Source organism: Toxorhynchites rutilus, chromosome 1 (assembly GCF_029784135.1).
Source record: "Toxorhynchites rutilus septentrionalis strain SRP chromosome 1, ASM2978413v1, whole genome shotgun sequence".
Lineage (NCBI taxonomy): Eukaryota > Metazoa > Arthropoda > Insecta > Diptera > Culicidae > Toxorhynchites > Toxorhynchites rutilus.
This window is the reverse complement of record NC_073744.1, coordinates 116,048,229-116,071,259: the sequence shown is the minus strand read 5'-3', so window position 1 is coordinate 116,071,259 and position 23,031 is coordinate 116,048,229. Positions and strand designations below refer to the sequence as shown.

The window sequence follows — 23,031 nt, the reverse complement described above, 5'->3', positions numbered from 1 at the left end:
TTATCAAACAATTATTTTATTTTACGTTTCCTTCTGAAGTTTGCATCTCTCAAGTGTACGTATTTCTTGAACCGCGAATTTGCTTGATTTGATGAACTTCAGGCACTCAGTTTCGATTTTGACATGTACGTTGAACGCATATTGTTTAATCAGTAGGCGTTATCGTAGCAAACGGTTATGAAGGCATATCCTTCAATGTAATCTTGAATAACCAAGCCAAAGCGTTGTGTTCGTACCTGCTTTTGTAATCCGTGTTAGGAAAACACTTTTCGGAGTGCAAAAAAAACATGCGAGTGCAGAAGTACCCCCGGAAGACCGTTTTAAGGAAACATATTCTAGTTTGCACAAAGGCAAGCGAGTACAAAAGCACTCGCAGTTTGCATTTATTTGCTGAGCTCATTTCCCCAGATATCTTGGTTTGAAGTCTGTGTTAGGGAAACACAATTCAGTCGGAACAAAAATGCCCCCGACTTACATTTATTTGCAATGCTAATTTCCCTAAGCTCCATGTATTTGAAGTCTGTGTTAGGGAAACACATTTCAGTCGGAACAAAAATACCCCCGACTTTCATGTATTTTCGGTGAGAAAAAAAGTCCCCATACTTTCATGTATTTGCAATGCCGATTTCCCCAAGGCTGCTTGGTTTTGATGGCTGTGTTAGGGAAACCGTAGATCGGGCCAATCAAAATGAGGCAGTTAGGGCGTTTAGATAACGCTCAACATTTTACAATTATTCATTTATTTAGCTAATGAAAAATAACATTTTATCAATAGCGATAGAAGCGTAGAAATATTCCCTATCAATTGATGCAAACATCTTTCCGATTCAGTAAGAAATGTTCGAGTTATAAACATTCGAAATCTTTCATTTTTTCCTGCATGTTCTGTGTTTAGGTTTTCATTTTACCCCCCATATACTCCGGTTAGACGTAGTCCCACGTCAAAAAGAGAGCATAAACAACGTGAACTGTCTCCTTTTAGCTACGGGGGCCATGTATGTGGCAAAGTAAGCGAAAAGGGTTAAAGCGTGCTTAATTGCAAAGTGTCTCTTGTATCGCTCTATCATACTACTTTTATATTGCTATGGTATATATATTATACTCAAAAAAAAGCTGTATCAGTATGAGAGGGTAGCACTTTTTTTAGGCTCATTTAATGTTATAAATGAGGATGTCAAAAGATATGCTAAAATTAATTGTGGGGGTAAAAAGGGAAGAACCCTAAAGTCAAAATCCAAGTTTTATATGTGCACAATTCAAGCATTTTTAGCACAATAGATAGTTTCAGGGTCTTCTTCTTCTTCAATGGCACTTACGTTCCTAGAGGAACTTCGCCGTCTCAACGTAGTATTACTTGCGTCATTTGTATTAGTACTTAGTTGAGATTTCTATGCCAAATAACACGCCTTGAATGCATTCTGAGTAGCAAGCTCTAGAATACGCGTGATCACAGTGCAAGTCGGAGGAAATTTCTTTGACGAAAAATTCCCCCGACCAGAACGAGAATCGAACCCGAACACCCGGCATGTTAGTTATGACGCTAACCACTCGGTCACGGGAGCACATCAGTTTTAGGGTCTTATTTAAGGTGATTTTCAGACAAACGAGAAAAACTTTGAGTTTTTTTTATTTATTTGTAGTAATTCATTTGACACTAGTCTTGATGAATAAAATTTGTAAAATAACAGTTAATTCAATACATGTCTAATTCTATTAACAAAGTGTCTAGTTGGTTCATTAAAATCAAAAAACTCTTCGACATCCGAAAACGCACGAAAACAACTTTTTTTTTTTTTTTTTTATCTGTATTATAGTGATTTTCAACTCATTTGGCTGGTTCGTCACTTTTTACTTCCATTTTTTGGAAGAATGTCGGGAGTGAGAATTGAACTCGTGACCTTTAGCGTGAGAGGCATGGATGTTACCACTACGCCAGATCGCCTCCACCGAAAACAACTTGACAGTGGTTCATTGTATCCGAAAACGGTTCTATGGAAGCTTGGTTGCAGCAACGTTGTGTTCCGAAGCAATATATTTATCACACGAAAGTTCAACATTGACAGTAGATCTGAAGCATCTACTTCTCCGTTAATCAATTTTGCCACTAGCGTCGATTGCTAAATTTTTCTGCGGTGCTCCAGTGTGTCTAAACCCAACAATCGGCATCTATCAGGGTATGGAGGCAAATTGTCAGGATCTCTCCAAGGCAAGTTCCGTAAGGCCATGCGAATGAAACGTCGTTGAATTCGTTCAATCCTTAGGCACCATGTTACCTGATGAGGGTGCCATACAACGGATGCACTTTCCAGAATTGGACGGACAAGTTTTTTTTTGTTAATTAAAAAAAAATATAGTTTATTTATTAGCAGTATTTACATCACAGATTTTTTTACATGATTAGTTATTTAAACTCAAATAGAATTCCAGTTCGTTGACATCAATTTCATGATTATTATGAATATAATTTGTGTATTTGATAAAAAGCGTTAAAATTTCATTTTTTTGTTCTGGTGCTACGTTGCCTAGTACCGGCCGCATGAGTTCATCAAACGTTATTCTCTGCCACCCCTTAAGTGCTGTTGTGAGCTTTTGTTGCATGCGCCTCCATGCTCCCATTACTCTGGGACACTCAGAAAATTTATGCTTTATCGTCTCGATTTGCGTCCGGCAGTGCTGACAATATGGGTCGTTAGCTCTCCCGATGATGTTCATTAATCTTCGATTTTCTGTTTTCTCATTCACTAGAAGATAAAGGTGACTACGCTGGCTCGACGTTAGACTTTTTGTAGAGATATTTCTCCAGATTCGTTTCCAATTTAAACCCGGTTGGTTTCGTTCAACTCTTGGCCGCTCAGTCTGTTCCAAATAATAATCGTGTATTTGATCGCTTGTGGGATTTTGTGTTATATGGTGCGGCAACAAAGGTATTTGTTGATACAGAATTTTCAGACACGGAAATTCGACAGAAGGAGTGTGATTTAGAAGCAGAGAGGATTGGTAAAATGGAATAGAATCCATCTCTTTCAGGTGACGATTAATAAGTAGCGCTTTGCTTTGCCGGTAGTTGCAGCTCAAGTCCGCCTTGCTCCCTCTTCCGCGCAAGTTGCTGCATTGGAATCCGTGCTGGTAAGCCACGAAACAGGAATCTTCCCATCATCGCAGTCAGTTTAGCAGTGTGTATGTTTTGTGGTGGTATTATGGATGCAACGTACCACGCTTTCGATGTAATAAATGTATTCAACAGTATTATCTTCTGTTGAATACATTTGCGCAAGTGCGCAATACAATGACTTCCAGCAATATGGGTCCGAAAAATCCTTCGCTATCTTCGAAATGAACCCTAGTTGACGTGATGCTTTCGAAACGATCATAGAGCGGTGTAGATCGAAAGTCATTTTTGAGTCCAGTTGAACTCCAAGATCAGTTACGCTTGTGACTCTTGTTAAAGCGTTGCCCAGCCGGGTGACGTCTTTAGAGAACCCCCATTGAACTGACAGGAGCCAACATATCGGGTATCCCACTGACATTTTCCCTTTGTTTTCTTATGAATTGGGTATCCCACTGACAGTTCTGCTTGAGATTTTGCTCACGATCCTAGCATCAATCATAGCACCCGGCTGGCGTTGCCACCTATCTTGTAATCAAATATGATTGGCTGTACAATGCAATGGAACGTGATAATCTGACATTTTTCAACGCTTAGTATCAATTTGTTTCTCTGACACCAATCGGCAAACGAAGTTAGCAAACTTTGCAGAAACCAGCAGTCCGATTCCGTGCGTACTATGACGTATAACTTCAAATCGTCAGCGTAAACCAATTTGAATCCTTTTCCAAGAGCTGAAGCAGCATCGTTAAAGAACAAAATGAACAGCAAAGGCCTGAGGTTGCTACCTTGTGGGACTCCGAATTTATTTGAAAACGGTCGTGATAAATATCCATTAATCGTCACTCTAAGTTCTCGTTCCGTAAGGTAGATCCAACCAGGATACCAACTGCGAAGAAATTCCAAGACGGATCAGCTTGTGCAGTAGCATGTTGTGGTCAATTTTATCAAATGCTGCCTTCAAATCTGTGTAAATGACATCCACTTTTGCTCTATGCTCCATACTCGTTATGCATCGTGACGCGAAGTCCAATAGGTTAGTGGTAACCGACCGCCTAGGCACGAACCCGTGTTGGTCAGTAGATATATAGTTTTTAGTTGCCTCGAGAATCACTCCCCGTACTATAGTCTCAAACAATTTCGAGACAGCTGAGAGACTTGTGATCCCTCGGTTATTAGCGACATTATGGCGATCACCACGTTTGAAAACTGGTGTCATGAACGACTGTTTCCAGATGCGGGGAAATTCTACTCGCTGCAGCGAGCGATTGAATATGTCACACAGTGGTCGCGCAAGAATGGCAATACAACGACAAATCACGACTGCAGGGGTTAGCGATCGTTTAAGCTTTTTTGCAGCAAGGGAGACCATTTCCGGATTTACAACAAATATACCAAGATCTACCATATCAACGGGAACATCACGGATGGTTATCGAGATAAACCAAAATGAAAGCAGACGCAGTGATAAGCTACAATGTTATTTAGCCCCTATTGTTTAACTCTTTGATGTTTCTTCCTGTCACGCATGCCACAGTACGCATCTGAGCTCATTACGGCTTTGCTGCAAGGAGGGGTGTTGTCGTCACCTGAACTATTTGAAATCATATAAATTAACCCGCAGTCGCTTCTGTTTTTGGCTATTAACCGATTACCGTTTTTCCACTTCCAGGACCGCAGATCGGCAGAAAATCTAGCCGTACCGGAGGAGAATTTTTCCCCGGGCATTCCGTTCAGCAATAAGTCGCTTAAGATCGAGTCGAACGAGCTCCCGAAGCGAGCCCTATCTCCTTCGATCGCCGAGACGCTACGAGCGGTATTTTCCGCCTTCCTGTGGCACGAGGGTCTCGTTCACGATGCAATGGCTTGCGCATCGTTTTTGAAATTTCATCCCAGCATTTCGAAGAAGGAAAGCGAGAACATGCCCGTGGGTAACCCCCATGAGCATTTGCTAACCAGAGAGCAGAAAGTACTGCAAAGGCATTCGGTGGAAATATCCAACGCGGGGACGTATTTGAACATACGTCCCTCGACTTTGGAAACGTTGGCTAAAATTGGAAACTGTTGCATTCATAATAGGAAGCTGCGGAACCGAAATGTATGTGTTGCTGATTCAAAATTCGATTGGATTATTAATATTTGTTTTCAGGCGGAAATTTTCTCTTCCAAGGATGGGGAATATCCTCAGCCCAGTGCACTGCCGCCGGCACTGCGATGTCTTGTTTACGTTTGGGATCAACTTTGTTGTAATTTCATACATCTGGTGGAGACGAACTCGAACGATAAAGAAAATGATTTGTAAGTATTAATGAACGGCACCACATTGAAATTGTTGTTCAATTTGTACACCAAAACTTTCAGCAGTTCGTTGAAATCGAATAAATCGTCAGAAGAAAAATCGTCCAACAACACAAAAAATCAAAGTCAGAAAAAAGTTGAAGATGGTTGTTGGTGTGAGCTGTGCGATGTGTTTTTGCCGATTCCCGTTACGTATCATATGAGGATAGTTCATCCGGGATGTGGAAAATATGCCAAAGGGAAAGGCTACAACTCTATTGGGGTGTATTGTGAAGGATGGGCCGGAAACTGTGGCGATGGTGGTCAAGGAGTTTCCAGTTGGTATTTGATGTGTGAAAAATGTAGACAGAAGTAAGATATTCCCAATTTGGTACCGAATTCAAGAATATGGCGATTGACCTGCTCATTTTTAGGTATGTCAATTCGGCGAAGGTTTCCAACAATGTAAACTACAACTGTGCTAACCGAGCAGGTGCAAAAGAGGGTGGCACAAACATTTTGATGGGTTTTAGCGCAGAGTCCACCATACCATCTGAACTGTTTACTATAATGAAAGAAAATTCATTCTTTTTACTAGAACTGAATTCTTATAACGGAGGTCTGTTCAACGAATGACATTTTTTCCACACATTCTCATGATTGATGCTATGTTTACAGGGTTGATTAACAAATCGAACACAACCGAAGGAGCTGGAATACAGGAACAACCGAACAACAGTCGATTCAGGAATGCGGATCTGAATGATTCATATAACTCGAGTTACTATTTCGAAGAGAAGAACACAAATTGGACAGGAACTGGTAAGATACTATGACATTGATGTTCCGGGACCGAAACAGTTCACCCTACCAAAAAATGCAAACCTTTCCCCTCAACCCTCCAATACTCCCACCCAGCCATCGATTTCGCTTCTCCCCTCTTATGTAATCGGTCCCAATCAACCAACGTCCTCGAATTCCTACTCTGTTGTCTACGCTCCCCATTCCAAGGTTTATACGAATAATGTATCTGGCACTGGTCCCTGGGTTATTTTTTGCGGTGCAAACTGAACGGTAAAGCCTTGAAGGCTAATCAGATCATGAAATATCTGGATTGGTAAACACCCGTAACAGAAATTTATAAGGTTAGACCGAACGAACTGCGAGTTGTCGTGTCCAACCGAAAACACCGAAACGAGATTGTTGCTGATAAGCATTTCACTCTCGAATATCGCGCATATATTCCCTCCCATGCCGTAGACATTGGAGAGATGATAACTGAAACGGGTCTGACGTGCGAAACTATACATAGTTAATGAGTTGGCTAGTTCAAGAAGCTTCCTTCGATGGAAGTCAAAATCTTGGACTGTCGCCAACTAGGAAAAATCTCCATGAGGAGAGAACACGAAATTTACACCGCACGACTCGTTTCGTATCACTTTTGCCCTCCCGGATCCCGGAAAAGGTAGCTAAAGCGCTTAATGAAGCTCGACATATTATTTGCTCTATAGATGATTGTATTGTAATGATCAGCGAAGGTTATTTTCGAATCTAAAACCAAACCTGAGCATCTTACTCGTTGATTTCTCTCTATTCTATCTATCTCTCTATGGTAACTATTGTCTATCTATGAATTGATTTCCCAGCTTAATACCATTGTTTAATGGTGTTCTTCTTGTAAAAGACATCAAAGTGCATTTCTAACGTTGAGCTTTAATAAACCCTTAATGCACCAATTATAAAAGATTTGGACTTCATTTTTGAATGTTTGAAAGTCTTCTTTATTCTTCATTTACATATACAGCTTCATATCATCTGCGTAGATAAGTACACCTTTGAGAAAAACGCAAACATCATTGACAAATAAAATGAACAAAAGTGGTTCCAAGCCTTGAGGAACTCCAGATGTAACAAATACTGATTTCGAATTTTTTCCATTAAATCTTACTATTTGCATACGGTCAGTCAAATATGATTCGAGTCGTTTCAATAACTTGACTTCTATCCCTATTTATATAAATTGGCGTCAGATGTGTATTTCTTATAAATTTGAAGTGCCTTCTATTTTTTATTTTTTAAATGTTTTTATGTTTTTATGTTTTGATGAACCAATTCGGATATTTTGTGTTTATGTTTCTTCTTTTTCGTCTTGTCCTCTATTTTTTCATTGATTATCGAGTAAAAAATCGTCTCAAATGTTTTGCCGCTTCTAAACTAAACTAATTCCCTTTTTCATTACATATCATATCGAAACATATCGTCCTGAAAAAATGAAAATGATATAACGAGTAATTTTTTTCAATTAAACTGTGATTATCATTCCAATTAAACTGTGATTTATCATTGTGATACAGATGATGCACTAAAAGCTTAAACATACCCCTAGATTAATGAAAGACAGGACAAACTGTTATTTGTCTAATAATTTTTATTTTTTAGTGCATTATCTGTATCATTATTAGGTTTAATCACACTGAAACCATGGAAAATTACTCGACGTGTGACCCAATCAGGTCCAATGGTGTTGCGTTCCATGAGGACAACGCAAGTCTACACACGTCTGTTAGTGACTCGCCATAAACTCCGGGAGCTCGGTTGGGAAGTTTCAATGCATCCACCATATACTCCTGGGCAGGCACTAAGCGATTACAAACAAACACAGCACAATTTTCTGAGTGATAAGAAATTGGGATCAAGAAAGGATTGTGAAAAACGATTACTAGAATTGAGATTAGAGAGGCATGAGGAGGCTATCTTGAATGCAACAAATTATACAACAAAACGGTGCATATTTGTCCAAAATCGGACAATCCGAAACATCTTAAATAAAGTTTTGAATTCCATGCGTAAATAATGGATTTCTTTTTCCCCAACCTAATATTTTAAATAATTTTGCGTTTTTGAATTTATGTTCGCAAAAATATTGCGAATATATATTTTTTTCTAATATCCGATATCCGACATGATAGTAGGTCACTGTCCAGTATCCGGCCGGAAAGCAAATATTGGCTATATAGACCGGATATCGGATATTTACCAGATATCCGTTTCATCTCAAGTCTCTAATATTGAGTATAATGAACATCGTTGAACACTCAGTCAGATTGATTCGATTCAATGTTAATTATCTGAAAAAGTAATGATTCGGAACAATAATCGCTGTTGAACAGCGTTTTTTCCAATTCGTTTATTTGTAAGGCTCAATCGCATAAGCTTTGCTTATTTATGATTTGTTCATACAAAATTTCTACTTAAATCTATGTTTAATAGGATTCGACCGATTACTTGCGGTTTACTCGAGGTTAGAGGGGCAACAATTTTTGTGGGACGGGACAGGTTAGGGATATGAATATGAGGTATCGTTGTCTCAACCGAGAGTTGCTGTACGCACTGTAGCATTGTGCATAATGACCAGGGATAACATCTGGTGTTCGACTATCTGTCGAGGGTGGGCGACGGTGAGATGAGGGGACAAGACAAACAAACTAATAACGAAAAAGAAAAAAAAACACAAAAGCATTAAATTCTTATACTAGACCGTTTCACGTCTCTAACAGGAACAAAGGGTTGTCTTCCTGGGGCTCAATGGCATTCAAAAGGTACTCTCTGGCTGCGAAATTATCCGTACATTGCCAAACTGCGTGATCGATGGCATCGTAACCGTTTCCACACCAACAGACATTGCTTTGAAAAAGATTTATTCTTTAGAGATGCACATCTAGCGAGTAATGGTTGGACATAAGTCTACTCATTACACGAATTAAGTCACGACTTACGTCCAAACCTTTGAATCACGCTCTCGAAGAAACCTTTGGAATAATTGAATATAACCACCGCCCAAGACTTCCAGTGTCCCAATCGGTTTGCCAACTCAAGAGAGAACTCTGACACAGTAATTGGAAGAATTCATCGTATGAAATCTGTCTATCAAACAATTCGCCTTCCTGGGCACCCACCTTTGCGAGAGTGTCCGCCTTCTCATTGCCAGGAATTGAGCAATGAGAGGAGACCCATACAAAGGTTATCTTATAAGATCTTTCGATCAGAGCACTCACCTGCTGCCTCACTTTTGTGAGAAAATAAGATGAGTGCCTACTAGTTTTCATCGACTGGAGAGCCTAAAGCGAACTGAGACTATCCGAGAAAATGAAGTAATGGTCTGCAGGCTTGTTTTAGATCATCCCCAATGCGAAATGCTGCCAGCTCAGCTACATAAACGGAACAAGGCTCCTACAGTTTACGGAAGGCGCAAGAATTTTCATTGAAAACACCGAAGCCAGTGGATCCATTGAGGTGTTGAACAGCGTTATGAATACAGTATTTTATATGCTGCATGCATTATCAATCTCGTGACTTTCATATTCATATTATTTTGTTTTGCTTTTTATTGTTTCAACGAAAAAAGTTTTTCGTGGAAGATTGACTTTTATTTTTATTTTTTCAGCAAGAGTCAATTCGTACCGTCATCTCTATGATACCAGCTCGGAACTAATGTGGCCTCCGCCAGAACTGTTATCATGCATTGAGGCTCTAGGGGCTAAAACAAACAATGATTTAACCTACAACCTTCTGGGAATGAACATGACCGATATGCACGCGTACGATTTCAAGGTAGTATTCAACAGTTTTGCTCCCATGCCCCGTGTCCTAAGCATCCTCTTTCCTAGACAATCGAAGATATATCGATGGATGCGGATTCCTACGTTAAAAACATACAAACATCACCGGCGGTGGCATCCACTAGCAAATTCCACCGAAGTTTCTCAATGGGACAGGGTTGGAACACACCGCAGAATAAACTGATCAATGAGTATAACCCTCAGAATAAGTTAGAAAATGGCACGAAAAATGAAGGCACAAGCAATGTTGTGTTGAGACGCAAAAAGCAGTGTACATGTACAAGTGGAGACTCAAATCTTTTGAACTATCCCTCGATTAATCTGCAGAACCTTGTACCGGAACATTTGCTGAGTAATAATTTCTCTAAAGAATCCACACCAAACAATAGGAGCAAGAATAAAATGAATAGCAAAATAAATGATAAGAACAATATCCAAACTAACCCGAGGGCAGCGTTGATGGCGAATGGGAAACGCCCCGAGGAGATAAACTTCTCCGAGTTTCTTGAAATGTATCACAACAATGCACGCGAAAATGGCGAAAAAGTGAAAAACGCGGACGATAAATCCGATGGAAGTGGGTCGATCACATCCAATTCGTATAAGTTGGATGTGCAGGCAGGTGCTCTGTCACTTCTGAACAGGCCCTCCATGATATTTATGTTGGAAAAGCATGACTTGAAAAAATTGCGCCATCTCATGACGAGGAATCTGAGGAAGACCGTTTGTAACATTTATAGTTTGCAAGCATTGAACTGGCTGCTGCGGTCCGTAACTCAGCCTATTGGATTGCATGACATCATGTGGTGGTTCATATCATCTCTATCTTATTCCACCCATGACAATGAAGACGAACCCAAGTTGGATGAGGGTGTGCTAGGGTTGGAGCATCCCGGATCGAATCAGTTTAATGGTCCTTTGTCGCAAACACTATCTCAGAGCTTACATGCGCTGCTGCAAACCGTTGCCGATCTGACGCTCCTACTTCCCTCGGGATCATCTTTGCAAAAAACTGCCGTCCAATGCTTCGGACTCAAATTCAAGCAGTCTGACCATCAGTTCCTACATCGATCACACGTGTTTGGTAATATATCGAAAATATTGTCAAAGTCGGAAGAACAGAACGAAGAAAATTTGGTGCCATCGATTGCGATGCTCAATTCCTACTCGAACGCGCTTATTGCCCACCCGGAAGAATCGATCAGAATCGATTTGTTGAACGACATAACGGAGGTTTTCGATGTTCGTAAAATTAAAAGATTTATGAAGTGGAGTTTTGATCGATTTTATCTTCCCATGTTTCAGCTTGTCGTTTCCTCCCGACCAGCGATGGCAAACTCATTGATTGACAACTCGACTGAGACCTTCTGGGAGAGTGATGAGGAGGATCGTAATAAACCAAAAGTGATCGAGCTTACAATGAATCGCACTAACTATCACTGCAAGATTATTTGCGTACACATTGACAATAGTCGGGACATTGGGGTAATCAAATTTGTGGTTTTTGAAGCTTGCGCCTCGAGTATAACTCATTTACAATTCACAGAGTAAAGTTTCCAGCATACTTATATACGGAGGAAGTTCCTTTGGCGAAACGTCGCTCATGAAGACGATCGAAGTTGACCCGCTGGCATGCAGATGGATATCGGCTCCTATTTCGGACGATGAATGTACCCATTATCGTTTGGATTTCCGTGGACCGGAAGCTACACTCCGCGTGAGACAAATCAAATTGCTCGGCTACACTGCGGAAGATAAGGCGGCTCAATTCAAGCATAATCTCAAAGTTACGAGCGCCAGTCTAATCCAGCAGAAGAACTGTGAAGCCGAGACTTTGAGAGTTTTTCGCTTGCTTACAGGACAGGTAACACGGCTCTGCTGTTTTTTTTATACTTTACTTGCTGACCCGTCGAACTTCGTCTCTTTTTTATATGAATACTTTCACACATTTTTTGATATGAATACTTTCACACATTCTCGTTTTCTTACCAAGCGAACGTTTGTGGGTCCAATCGCAGAACTCCTCACTGATTGATTATCCGTTGAACCTTTAATTTCCTTCTACATTTATAGTACTTCTACCGAAACTCGTCATTATTATAATATAAAATTATTTTCAGACACAATTCTCGTTGTAGATTCCTCAATCACTTGCCAATAACATGTTTTCCCATTATTTGGAATACATGTTTGATACAGACAATATAATAAAATAAAGACAGCTCAAATCGGACGACTCCTACCTCGAGTTAGGCCTTAGAGAGGGGATGGAATATCGAACCACCATAGAAACATTTCTTGAGCACTCCTTATACATCCAAATGACAAATTTGGCGCCATTTGCTTGAGTAGTTCTCGAGTTATGCAGAAATATGCGTTTTATTTGTATAGCAGACTATTTGCAATGCTGATTTCCCCAGACACCTTGGTTTAGTAGTCACATTTCAGTCGAAACAAAAATACCCCCGACCTGCGTGAATTTGCAATGCCCATTTCCCCAGACACCTTGGTTCTGAAGTTTGTGTTGGGGAAACACATTTCAGTCGGAACAAAAATGCCCTCGACTTAAGGAAATATATTTCAGTCGGAACAAAAAAAAACCCGACCTGCATGAATTTACAACTTTCCCCAGACACCTTGGTTCTGAAGTCTGTGTTGGGGAAACACATTTCAGTTGGAACAAAAATACCCCAATTTGCATGTATTTGCAAAGCCAATTTCTCCATGCTCCATGGATTCGAAGTCTGTGTTAGGGTCAGTCAGTCGGAACAAAAATGCCCCGACTTCGTGTATTTGCGATGTCTTCTTCTTCTTTGTTGAATTAAAGAGATTTTAAACTTTTTAGTTCAGTCGTCTCTAGTCTTCAAAAAGACCCTTGGGAAACTTTCCTACTCCTTCAACTCTATTTATTGCCTTGAGAAAGGCACTCGACCCCTCGCCGTCCAGCTCGCCCAGCAACGATATTGTCCAATCGGTGTCCTCACGAAGAATGATTTGCAATGCCAATTTCCCCACGCTCCTTGGATTTAAAGTCTGTGTTAGGGCAAACTCATTCCAGTCGGAACAAACATACCGCCGATTTTCATGTATTTACAATGCAGATTTCTCCAACGCTGCTTGGTTTTGAAGTCTGTGTTAGGGAACACATTTCGATAAGAACAAAAGTCCCCATGCTTCCATGTATTTGCAATGCCGATTTCTCAAAGGCTGCATGGTTTTGATGGCTGTGTTAGGGAAACCAATCAAAACGAGGCAGTTAGGGTGTTTAGATAACGCTTAACATTTTACAGTTATTCAATTGTTTATCCAATGAAAAATAACATTTTATTAACTGCGATAGAAACGTAGAAATATTCCCTATCAATTGATGCAAAATGGAGGGTCTTCGTAGCCACTTGGTTACGCGATCGCTTACCAAGCGGTCGATCGTGAGTTCAAACTCAGGGCTCTCAATTGACCATCTTTGTGTTGTTATAGAATAACTACGTCCACGCAACCATCATCAGTGATGGAGATCGATCCACGGTCGAAATAAGATCGATTCATCCATACAACTGCTCTGCTCTGCAAGAAACATCGGGCTGCTGTTCCATAAATAACCCAACAATGATCAATATCAACTGTCTCCGCTGTCCGGTCTGCTGAACAATAGAAGAACAGAAAGAATACCCTTACGCCTAAATGGCTACTACTGTGTAATTTACCATAATGTAATGGAACAGAAAAACCTAACGCCTAAATGGCTACTTAACTACAGTGTAATTTACAATTTATAGAAACATAAACATATGTACATGTACACGATTAAAACCCGGCTCTGTTACAGCTAAAATGCTAGCGAGCCTAAAAAATAAATAAATGGGATAAAACAAAAGAAAATGATGCAAACATCTTTCCGATCCAGTAAAAAATGTTCGAGTTAGAAGCATTCGGAATCTTTCATTTTTTCCTGCATGTTCTGTGTTTAGGTTTTCATTTTACCCCCCATATAATCCGGTTGGACGTAGCCCCACGTCAAAATTTGGAAGGATGTCCTCAAGCCATAGCTCCAGACCAGTGAAGAGAAATCCGTGCCGTTAAAGATGCCAAAATGTTCTTATTTCCCTTCATCGTGAAGGGGAAGGAACAAGGATTTTTTTTTGTTGATCCATTGTTCAGACGCTAGATCTTGTAGAATAGTACGGAATTGTTTCAATAGCAGAAAAGCACTACTACTCTCGCTGAATCGTCACTCAAGATATCTCGTACACTCCCGCTGATTTCCATAAAGATTTCGCAGATCATATTTTAGGCAACCACACAGAAAATGTTCGACGGAGTTGTGAAATTGGCAGTGATCGCAGAGTAGACGGAAAGATCCTCTGTTGAATCCGTGTGAGATCGAGCAGTGACCGTTTCTAAGTCTGGACAGGATTCGTTGTTCTCACATTCTTTTCACGTCGTCAAAGCTGACAATCGAGCCCTTGACTTTTCTGAGGAACTGTCCTCTCTCTGCGTCGCATCGCCTTTCGGTCCAAATGGTGCGGAAAGAGTTGGTGATCAACAACTTCACGTCGCCAAGCGGCACCTCCCAAGTGAAAAACGGTCCGGTTTGACCGATTTCGGGTGCCCGTTTCGTTCCCTGAGAATCTGCTGTGTCTGGGAACCTACATGAACACAGTGTCGGGTAAAATATAAAAAGTTCGGATCACTAAGTTTGTTTGTTTTGTTTATTCATACTTGTAAAGTAAGGGTTCACCCTTATAAAAATTCTACAATCGGATTCAACGTTGTTCATTCCACATCCTTATAACCGTTACAACCTAATCCAAACTAAATTTAAATGGTTGTCTCTTACTGCCATCAGAAGAATGTAGTCTACGTAGACAAACACAAAGACTTCCCGAGGACCTGGAATAGGCTATTCAAAGCGACGAGAAAGAGGGCACAGACAAGATCAGAACCTTGAGGTACTCCTGTCTCTTTGGAGCCGATGTTACCAATTTTGACCTCAAAGGTTCGGCGTGTGACGAAGTCCTTAATGAAGTAAAGTAATTTACTGCTCCAAACTATCAGAGTTTTCAGCACTAACGGGATCCATGTTCTGTTGTACGCTATCATCTCCATGCGCTTACAGTTCCTGTTGGCTTCGGCTACCACGTCTCCGAGGGCTGCGAAGTAGTTTTTTTTTATTTTTTATCTTCGCTTATTTTTCGTTGGCCTATTTCCGCCACTTTAGTGCCAATCACCGACATCAGGGAGGCGACTCCACCTGTTCCTACCTATCAGACTCAACAACTCATGAGCCGGGCCAACTTCTTTTACTTCCGCTCCGAAGGAAGACGTAACCAGAGATTTTTCGCCTCAGAAAATCCCAACGACGCCAGCTGGGATTGAACCCAGGCCGATCGGATTGTGAGGCTGTTACGCTAACCATACAACCACTGGCGCCCAGTCGGAAGACGAACTGTCGATAGTCCAATTTGCTGTTTTCGGTTAAAAAGGTGATCAGGTGTCTTTTCACCATTCTTTCCAGAATGGTGGATGAACAGGAGATTAAGGAAATTTGACGGTAGCATTTCACGTTGTTGTTGCTTTGGCCGACCTTAGGTATGGGTATTATTTATTAGGCCGGGTCTCCAACCCTCGCGGAATTTGTGCATACTCCACAAGTCGTTAAAGATGCTGAGAAGAACGGACTTCCGAGCAGGGATAGCTGTTTCAGCATCTTATAGCCGATAACATCAGGACCACCTTTGGCAGAACGTAGGGCTGGAACGATTATTGGGACAACTCACATGGACCACAAAGTTGTTGATCGAAGTGGTATACGCTCCCTTTTGGTAGATAAAATCGGGCTCATATTTGAAGATGAAGGTAAATCCCGCTAAATATTCCCCGAGCGTGTTCGAAGTATCTACCGGATCACTGATTATACCATCCACTAGAAGAATGGGGTTGTGTGGTCTTCTCTTCCCATTCATCGGGTGGTTATCGGGTGATGGTCGCTGCTATGAAGGTCGTCGGCTTTGTTCTACCCTAGCCTACCTACCGAGTTGAGACTGGTTGCTGAAATTTCAATGGCTGTGTTGTTGGTTCCTCAACGGCAATTATCAGTGCCGTCATTTAAGACCGAGAGCTCCAACACCTCCGAGAGGTCGGCGATGATATTGACCCTGACATCCGGTGTTTGCATTACCAAGTTGCGGTGATGAGCATTGAAGTTCCTCAGCCTGTGCCATACGGCTGGTGTATACAAATAATGATTATCGGAATCGGGGCCCCAGTTCGGACTGCATTATTGGCAGGACAGTGGAAATTTGTTTTCGCAAATGGTGGATGTTTGTTTGGATACCCAAAGAAACGGAGTGTAGCAAAACGGAGCCCCCCCTGGTGTGCCAGTGAAATTTGTCCCCGATAATTTTCTGATACCTGATCATCTCCGTGTTTTTCAGCGTGTTGATGCATTGTAACCCCGTTGTTTACTACGTGGTCGGGTGCTCTGTCTTCTCTGACAACTTGGGCATAGCTTACCGACCTTTTTCTGCTTCAAAGAATAATCTTGCCATTGTATAGTCAACGTTCCGGTCTACTTGAATCTTTTGGATTATATTTTCCCTTCGGTATTCCGGACAGGAACGAATTCTCAAATGTATGGGGAAATGGGATCGCTACCAATTCTCATCAATTTGAACCATATACAGACTATGGGATTGTAATGTATAGGATATCAAATAATCTTGGAAAATTTCCGATTCGATTGGTATGCAAATCGTTGAAATCCGTTCGCAGCAAAAATAGTTATTAACGTTAACTTTACTTCATAGAAACGTGACCTGTTTTTAATTTGGCTCCTTTAATGATAGACGTAGTTCTACTTCAAAAAACAATGTCTACTCGCTTGCGATATCCTGTTGCTGCTGGGCTCTGCTGTTCATTAAATTTTGCTCTCTTTGAATATCAATTTCGATAGGTTTTCGGTAAGCTAATCTTGGAAAGCGGCAACTATGGTGGAGCCAACGCGTTGTCGTCATCGAAGATCAACGAGTCGGCAGTGGTTTCATCCTCCACCGAGTCACTCGATCTGCGGGAGCATATGGTGGGCATTTTGTTCAGTCGGAGTAAACTGAGTCACCTCCAGAAGCAGATAATAGTGCACATCGTACATGCCATCCAGAAAGAAGCGGTCCGTTCACGCGAGGAATGGGAACACAATGTAATGTTTAGTGCCGATAATGAAACGGATTTCGAGGAGAATCTCAAACTTAACGATACTTATTGTTTCGAGATGCTGAGTATGGTACTTGCGCTGTCGGGAAGCGCTGTTGGGCGATCCTATTTGTCGCATCAACATGGGCTACTGAAGGATTTATTCTCGTTGCTACACACCGGCAGTGATCGGGTCCAGCGGCAAGTGACTGCCTTGATCAGACGCATATTACCCGAGATTTCGCCGGAAATCTTGTGTGAATTGATAGGAGTGGACAAAGTCCCAGAAACAGACTTCAATCTACTCAGTCAAAATAATGAAACATTCAATATGAACAAGTAAGTGGTGCCGAATTTTATGCACAAAATACGCAATAAATTATTTGTATATATTTCAGATGCGGCATTTTGGACATCTTCCTGGCGGTTATCGCTAAAGCATTGCAGGTCCAGATAAAAGTTAAAAATAATAGCAACAAAAGTCCACCCACAATGAAACTCTGGCGATATATGAATATATGTAAGATCGACGATTACGAGAAATCTACGCTCAACAAGCTTTCGATGACAAACTCACAGTTTAGCAACGTTGATTCCGATCGCCAACAAATGAACGCTAAGGAAAGTCCCATAGCTGAACCTTACGACTTGGAGGCGTCATCGTCGGAATTTCTCGATGACAAAACGAATGACGATAATTCGGTGGACTTCGATGCTTGTAGACCCAAATCATGCACTCGTGCAGACATGACCATCAAGCCCCGATGGTATCTTAATGGTACGATTTCCTCGAAACAAGCGGAGAATATTATGGTGTTGATCCGTGATATGGCTCACGGCAAACTATCGGAAAAATGGTCTCTGATTACCAAGGCCGCCATTGCAGAGTGTATACTTAATATTACTAGATTATCCGATATTTATCGGGTGCCCGAGACATGTATGACAACGCCCACGCTTTGGCTTGCCCTGGCCAGTCTGTGCGTGCTTGATCGTGACCATGTGGAGAAGTAAGTCCCCGATGCAAATTGAAGCTAAATTGTACAAAATTGTAAACGGTGTAATTCACATTCGCAGACTATCATCCAGCCAATGGTCGAAACAATCAGAATCGAGACCGCTGTGCTCCAATCATGACGATGATGTTACATACGCTATGATAATTTGCAGTCTCTGTGGAACGCTATGCTCGGACTGTGATCGGTTTTTGCATTTGAACAGGAAAACTAGGAACCATTACCGTACGGTAAGTAATTTATGCGTGAATGTTATTGTTTGTAATGTGTGGATAAGTGAGTATGATATAGCCTCGCTCATGGCTATCGGATTGAGAAGATACGAGATTAGAAATAATTTGTGATGATCACCATTATTCATTAAACGGGATGGTTTCCGTTTCAGTATGAGTCATTCGTGACTTGTTTTGATCAATAATTTTAGCGACACTCTTCTTTTTATGTATCGGCCCACATCGAATTTGTCAACTACCTAACACACCTTCGTACGGTTATCAGTACTTACCGGAGAGAAATTTCGCTGTGTTATCAACTTCGTCAGGTCGGAGAGAGGAGATTAAATGGGTGCATCTTCTTCATTCATGAGTAGATGACAAAAATATACAATGATTCTCAGGCGTTCAACTGTATGATTTTTCGGATGTTCTCTAATCTAATCTAGCTCTAATCTTAGACTCGTTCATTATCCACTGTATCCTTGTGCTCACGTAGGCGGATTTCAAATTTCCGACGGATTTGGCCGATACATACTGGAGATCTGACAGATCTCTGATTTTTCGTCCTGCGGAATTTAGTCTTCAATACGTTCACGCCAGCCCTTTAATTCATGCTCCTCGCCCCTTGGCGGTAGCATACTTTTCGCTCTATCGAACGGGAACTCTTCCAGGCAGTATTTGCCGATTGAACGTTTTTCTGAATAATTCACTTTCGTTTGTTCAAATATGATCTTGAGGAAATCATTTCCCCCCAGTGGCATTCTACGAATCATCACACAATGACACAATAACGATGAGGCAGACTAATGCGCGCCACCAGTGGTACGCGCCGGCGTGAACGTGTCAAGGTTGCACAAGAGGTCTTTCAGGGTACTTTAATCAGGCTCTAATGTGGCATTGTGTTCTCTACGTTTCTTCTTTCCGTGTTTTCGGAGGATTTTTTTTCCAGGAAACATCTGCAGCATGATGAATCCTATTCTTCTCCGCTATGAGTTCATCCTTCTCTCCATAGGTACTTGCTTTTGAGCGCAGTAATTATAAGAATCGGAAGTTATGTATCTGTCTGTAGAGGTTGGTTTACGGTATATTGCAAACTGTAGCCGATTATCTTCTTCCGGACAATATCCAAGTCCAGAAAAGGAATTGCACCGTCCTTTTCTTTTTCAACAGTAAACTTTATTTTTTTATTTTTTTTCCCTTTATTTATTTAATTAGGGTCAAGTGGATAAAGAGTCACCATCAAGCAATACATTTTAAAACTATTTGAATATATTATAACTACATATTCAATAACTTAAGTCTAAATAGCTAAAACTACAGTGCAATATAAAAAAATATATAATTTATTCCTTCGTTGCGTCGTCGGTATTATCCTTGTCTGGAACAGTGCCTATGGTGGGTCGTAACAACTACATCGCCAGTTGATGTAGCAACGGTATCCTTTGGTAGTGAGTGCCTCCTTGATATGTTAATAGCTCCTCTAATGATTTTAAGGGAGAATGGACAGTGGGAGTAGGAGATGCGACCTTAATAATAAAATTAGCGCTTCTTAGGAAGACATATATGGGGATCATAAAATTAGGGCCGCGAGTAGCTAAGATATCGCGAACTGGCATGCGTGAGTGTACTCCATGAGCCTCTAAATCGACAACCAGCTTGATTCTTCCATTGCAAAATTCATTACATGACCAAACAACGTGCTCGATGTCATGATACCCTTCACCACAATTGCATAAATTGTTAATAGCAAGACCTATGCGGAAAAGATGCGCATTTAACGCGAAATGATTGGACATCAATCTGGATATAGTTCTAATAAAATTTCTGTCGAGATCTAACCCTTGAAACCAGGCCTTCGTTGAAACTTTGGGGATGATAGAGTATAGCCATCTCCCAAGCTCATCTCTGTTCCATTGGTTATGCCAACTGGTGAGTGACTGCTGTCGGGAAATGGAGAATAATTCCCGATACTCTATTTGTCTTTCAAAAACTGTGCCCTGCATACTACCCATCTTTGCGAGTGTATCCGCTTTCTCATTACCAGGAATAGAGCAATGGGAAGGAATCCAAATGAAAGTGATTCGAATACTTTTATCAACAAGGAAATTTAATGCATTCCTTATTTTGATAAGAAAATATGATGCTTTCGTCTGTTGTTTCAAGGATTGAATGGCTTGTATACTGCTAAGACTATCCGAGAAAATAAAATCATGATCAGGTGGTAAGGACTCAATGGTCCTAATTCCATGATATATTGCAGCCAGTTCGGCAACATACACTGAACAAGGGTCTTCATTATTTTCTTATGTCGGGAATTAATAATATAATAATGAAGGTCCTGTCTTATCCTCCCACATAGGTTTGAGTTGGTCGATTATCTACGACGATTATCGATGATCGATTAATACATAGCCAGTTTTACAAAAAAAAACCTACTGATTTAACCTACACATATTAAATCACCTCTTTGTGATACCAGTGTTTCACTAAGCTAAGCTCGAAAGAAGTAAATAGTAAATTTTTCAGTTCAGCCAAGTCACAAGAAGAAACACTTGCTGCCCCGTCAAGCCAACCCATAGCATCTTTTGAGTTCACTGTAACCTGACTGCCAAATTTATTGGACAATCTGTCCTCATATCCAGATAAATCGAACATTTGCCCGTTGAATGAATTTGAGGTTGTAGCTTTTCCGTTCATTCTGACGTTTGCCTGCTTGATCATTCAGAAAAAGATCATGGGCCCTCTTTACACGACAACATTCGCTCTGCCGATCTTCAACCAAACCTCAATCATAGCTGTGCTTCTTTTTATCAAGACTTGGATATTAAATTCCACAATAAGAGCAAACTCTACTATGCTCCAATCGCAATCACAATTCAGATTTCTCATGGCTGCATTAGCGCGCGCGTGCTCAAACCTATGTAGACTTCTTTCTATTTTCTTTTTTTTTTCTTTTAATTTCTATAAACTTTTAATGTGTCTGGGCATCGAATTGAAACAAGTAACACATTTGAAAAACAGGGAGTTCTGTGACACTCTACTAAAGAAGTTTGGTGTTCGTACTTCGTCAGTGTTTCTAGTATTGTATCGATGAAAATCACTTTCTCTTTCAATTCGATCATACAAATATCGAGGCAGCAATCCATTTTTAATTTTGGAAACGAACACCATGGTCAAATATACAATTCTTTGCTTCACAGATAGCCATTGAAGCGTGTTTAGCATGAGAGCTGAGGAAGTGAATCTATTACAACGCAAACGTTGTAACCTCAACATTTGTGTTTCGTTAGCAAGGAAAAGAATGGATGAACAGAAAGCTATGTGTGGCGATATTATCGATTTATATAATTGAATCTTATTCGAAATAGTCAACTCATTTCTTAAACGGCACATGATAACGTTTTTTTTTGCAATTTTTTTGATGATATTATCTATGTGAAAAGCAGTTTGTCATCTATAGTAACACCAAGATACTTTATCTCTCTAACACGATCAAGTGTCTCACCATTTATCTATACAAGACACTCGGTGTTATAATATCTCGAAGGAAATACAACATTTAATTTTAACTGCTTATAGTTCAACCCAGGGCTCTGCATAGTCATAGTCAACTGAGGATAGTCAGCTGACTATCTGACTGACTATACCCGTATTCAGTTAGTAATTACTTTTGGCTTGTTCAGGCAGTCTCTCCACCAAAACGACTAAACAGCCAGTCGGGAGTTTAGTCGTTATTTCCCTCTACCGACTCGACTAAATCATTTCATTCTTCCCAGTCGAATTGTCCTCATTGCATTTTGGAGTGACTTCCCCCAAAACGAATTCGTTCCTCTCTTTCTCTCTCTCCCATGTACGTGTGCATGCATCGATGTTTGAGTTCAACGTGGTTTGTCATACGCTACAAGTGATTCTTTTGTATCATACACGGAAATTACTCACACGTATAAAATAGCGTCAGTGTGTATACGCTGTTTTGCCCGCTAATACTAACTCGAGGACCTTTATAGCATACTTGATAAATGTCTAAGTTCGTTGGTTTGAGTTCAGGATGGGTAGACAATAAACCGTCCATTGATGGGGTAACTTCTTTTTTGCATCGGAAATCATGTTTTTGTTCCTCTTTATATGGACGTAAAAACAATATTGCGTACGTGGGTGTGAATTAGTGTCAGGAGGGAAATGAAAGTGTGGATTGAAGTCAGTTGAATGAAGAGGCAGATTTGTATTCATTAGTCGAGTCAGTTAAAATAACGACTGACTGGACTAGTTCACCAGTCATCCAACAACGATTTCGTTCAGAAATTATGAGGATTTCATTTGTTTTTCCAATAGTTTTCAAATATCTTAAAAATAGAGACATTTATTTACATTTGGCATCCCTGATTCGAACCCTAAATTCTGTTTTTGGCGTTTTGAGGGATGCGAGTGCGAGTAAATTCAAAAAACTTTGAAGTAGCTCGCACGCCAGATAACACATGACACTAACTGGCATGATGTGTTCACACGGTGTGAGTAGCTGCACTCTAGTATGCTTACTTGCACCGTCTGAACCCGTCTTTATTCATATTTTCTTCAAAAACAGTATTAAGGCTCGTTTCCAAAACATGTTC

The 23,031-nt window shown here is 40.7% G+C and overlaps 1 protein-coding gene across 5 annotated transcripts in view; it reads left to right on the top strand.

The window, feature by feature from the left end:
- Positions 1-23,031, top strand: part of LOC129763460 (E3 ubiquitin-protein ligase highwire) — a 154,310-nt gene that overhangs the window by 111,032 nt on the left and 20,247 nt on the right. For 4 of the 5 annotated variants that reach the window (XM_055762537.1, XM_055762539.1, XM_055762538.1 and 1 more), the window contains 12 exons: positions 4,779-5,204; positions 5,256-5,404; positions 5,468-5,755; positions 5,818-6,002; positions 6,062-6,205; positions 9,828-9,994; positions 10,051-11,244; positions 11,308-11,487; positions 11,549-11,866; positions 16,955-17,529; positions 17,589-18,200; positions 18,268-18,436. In XM_055762537.1, coding sequence (XP_055618512.1) covers positions 4,779-5,204; positions 5,256-5,404; positions 5,468-5,755; positions 5,818-6,002; positions 6,062-6,205; positions 9,828-9,994; positions 10,051-11,244; positions 11,308-11,487; positions 11,549-11,866; positions 16,955-17,529; positions 17,589-18,200; positions 18,268-18,436 — 4,407 coding nt within the window. The remainder of the gene's footprint in view (positions 1-4,778; positions 5,205-5,255; positions 5,405-5,467; positions 5,756-5,817; positions 6,003-6,061; positions 6,206-9,827; positions 9,995-10,050; positions 11,245-11,307; positions 11,488-11,548; positions 11,867-16,954; positions 17,530-17,588; positions 18,201-18,267; positions 18,437-23,031) is intronic. The other variant, XM_055762536.1, reaches the window with a different exon arrangement.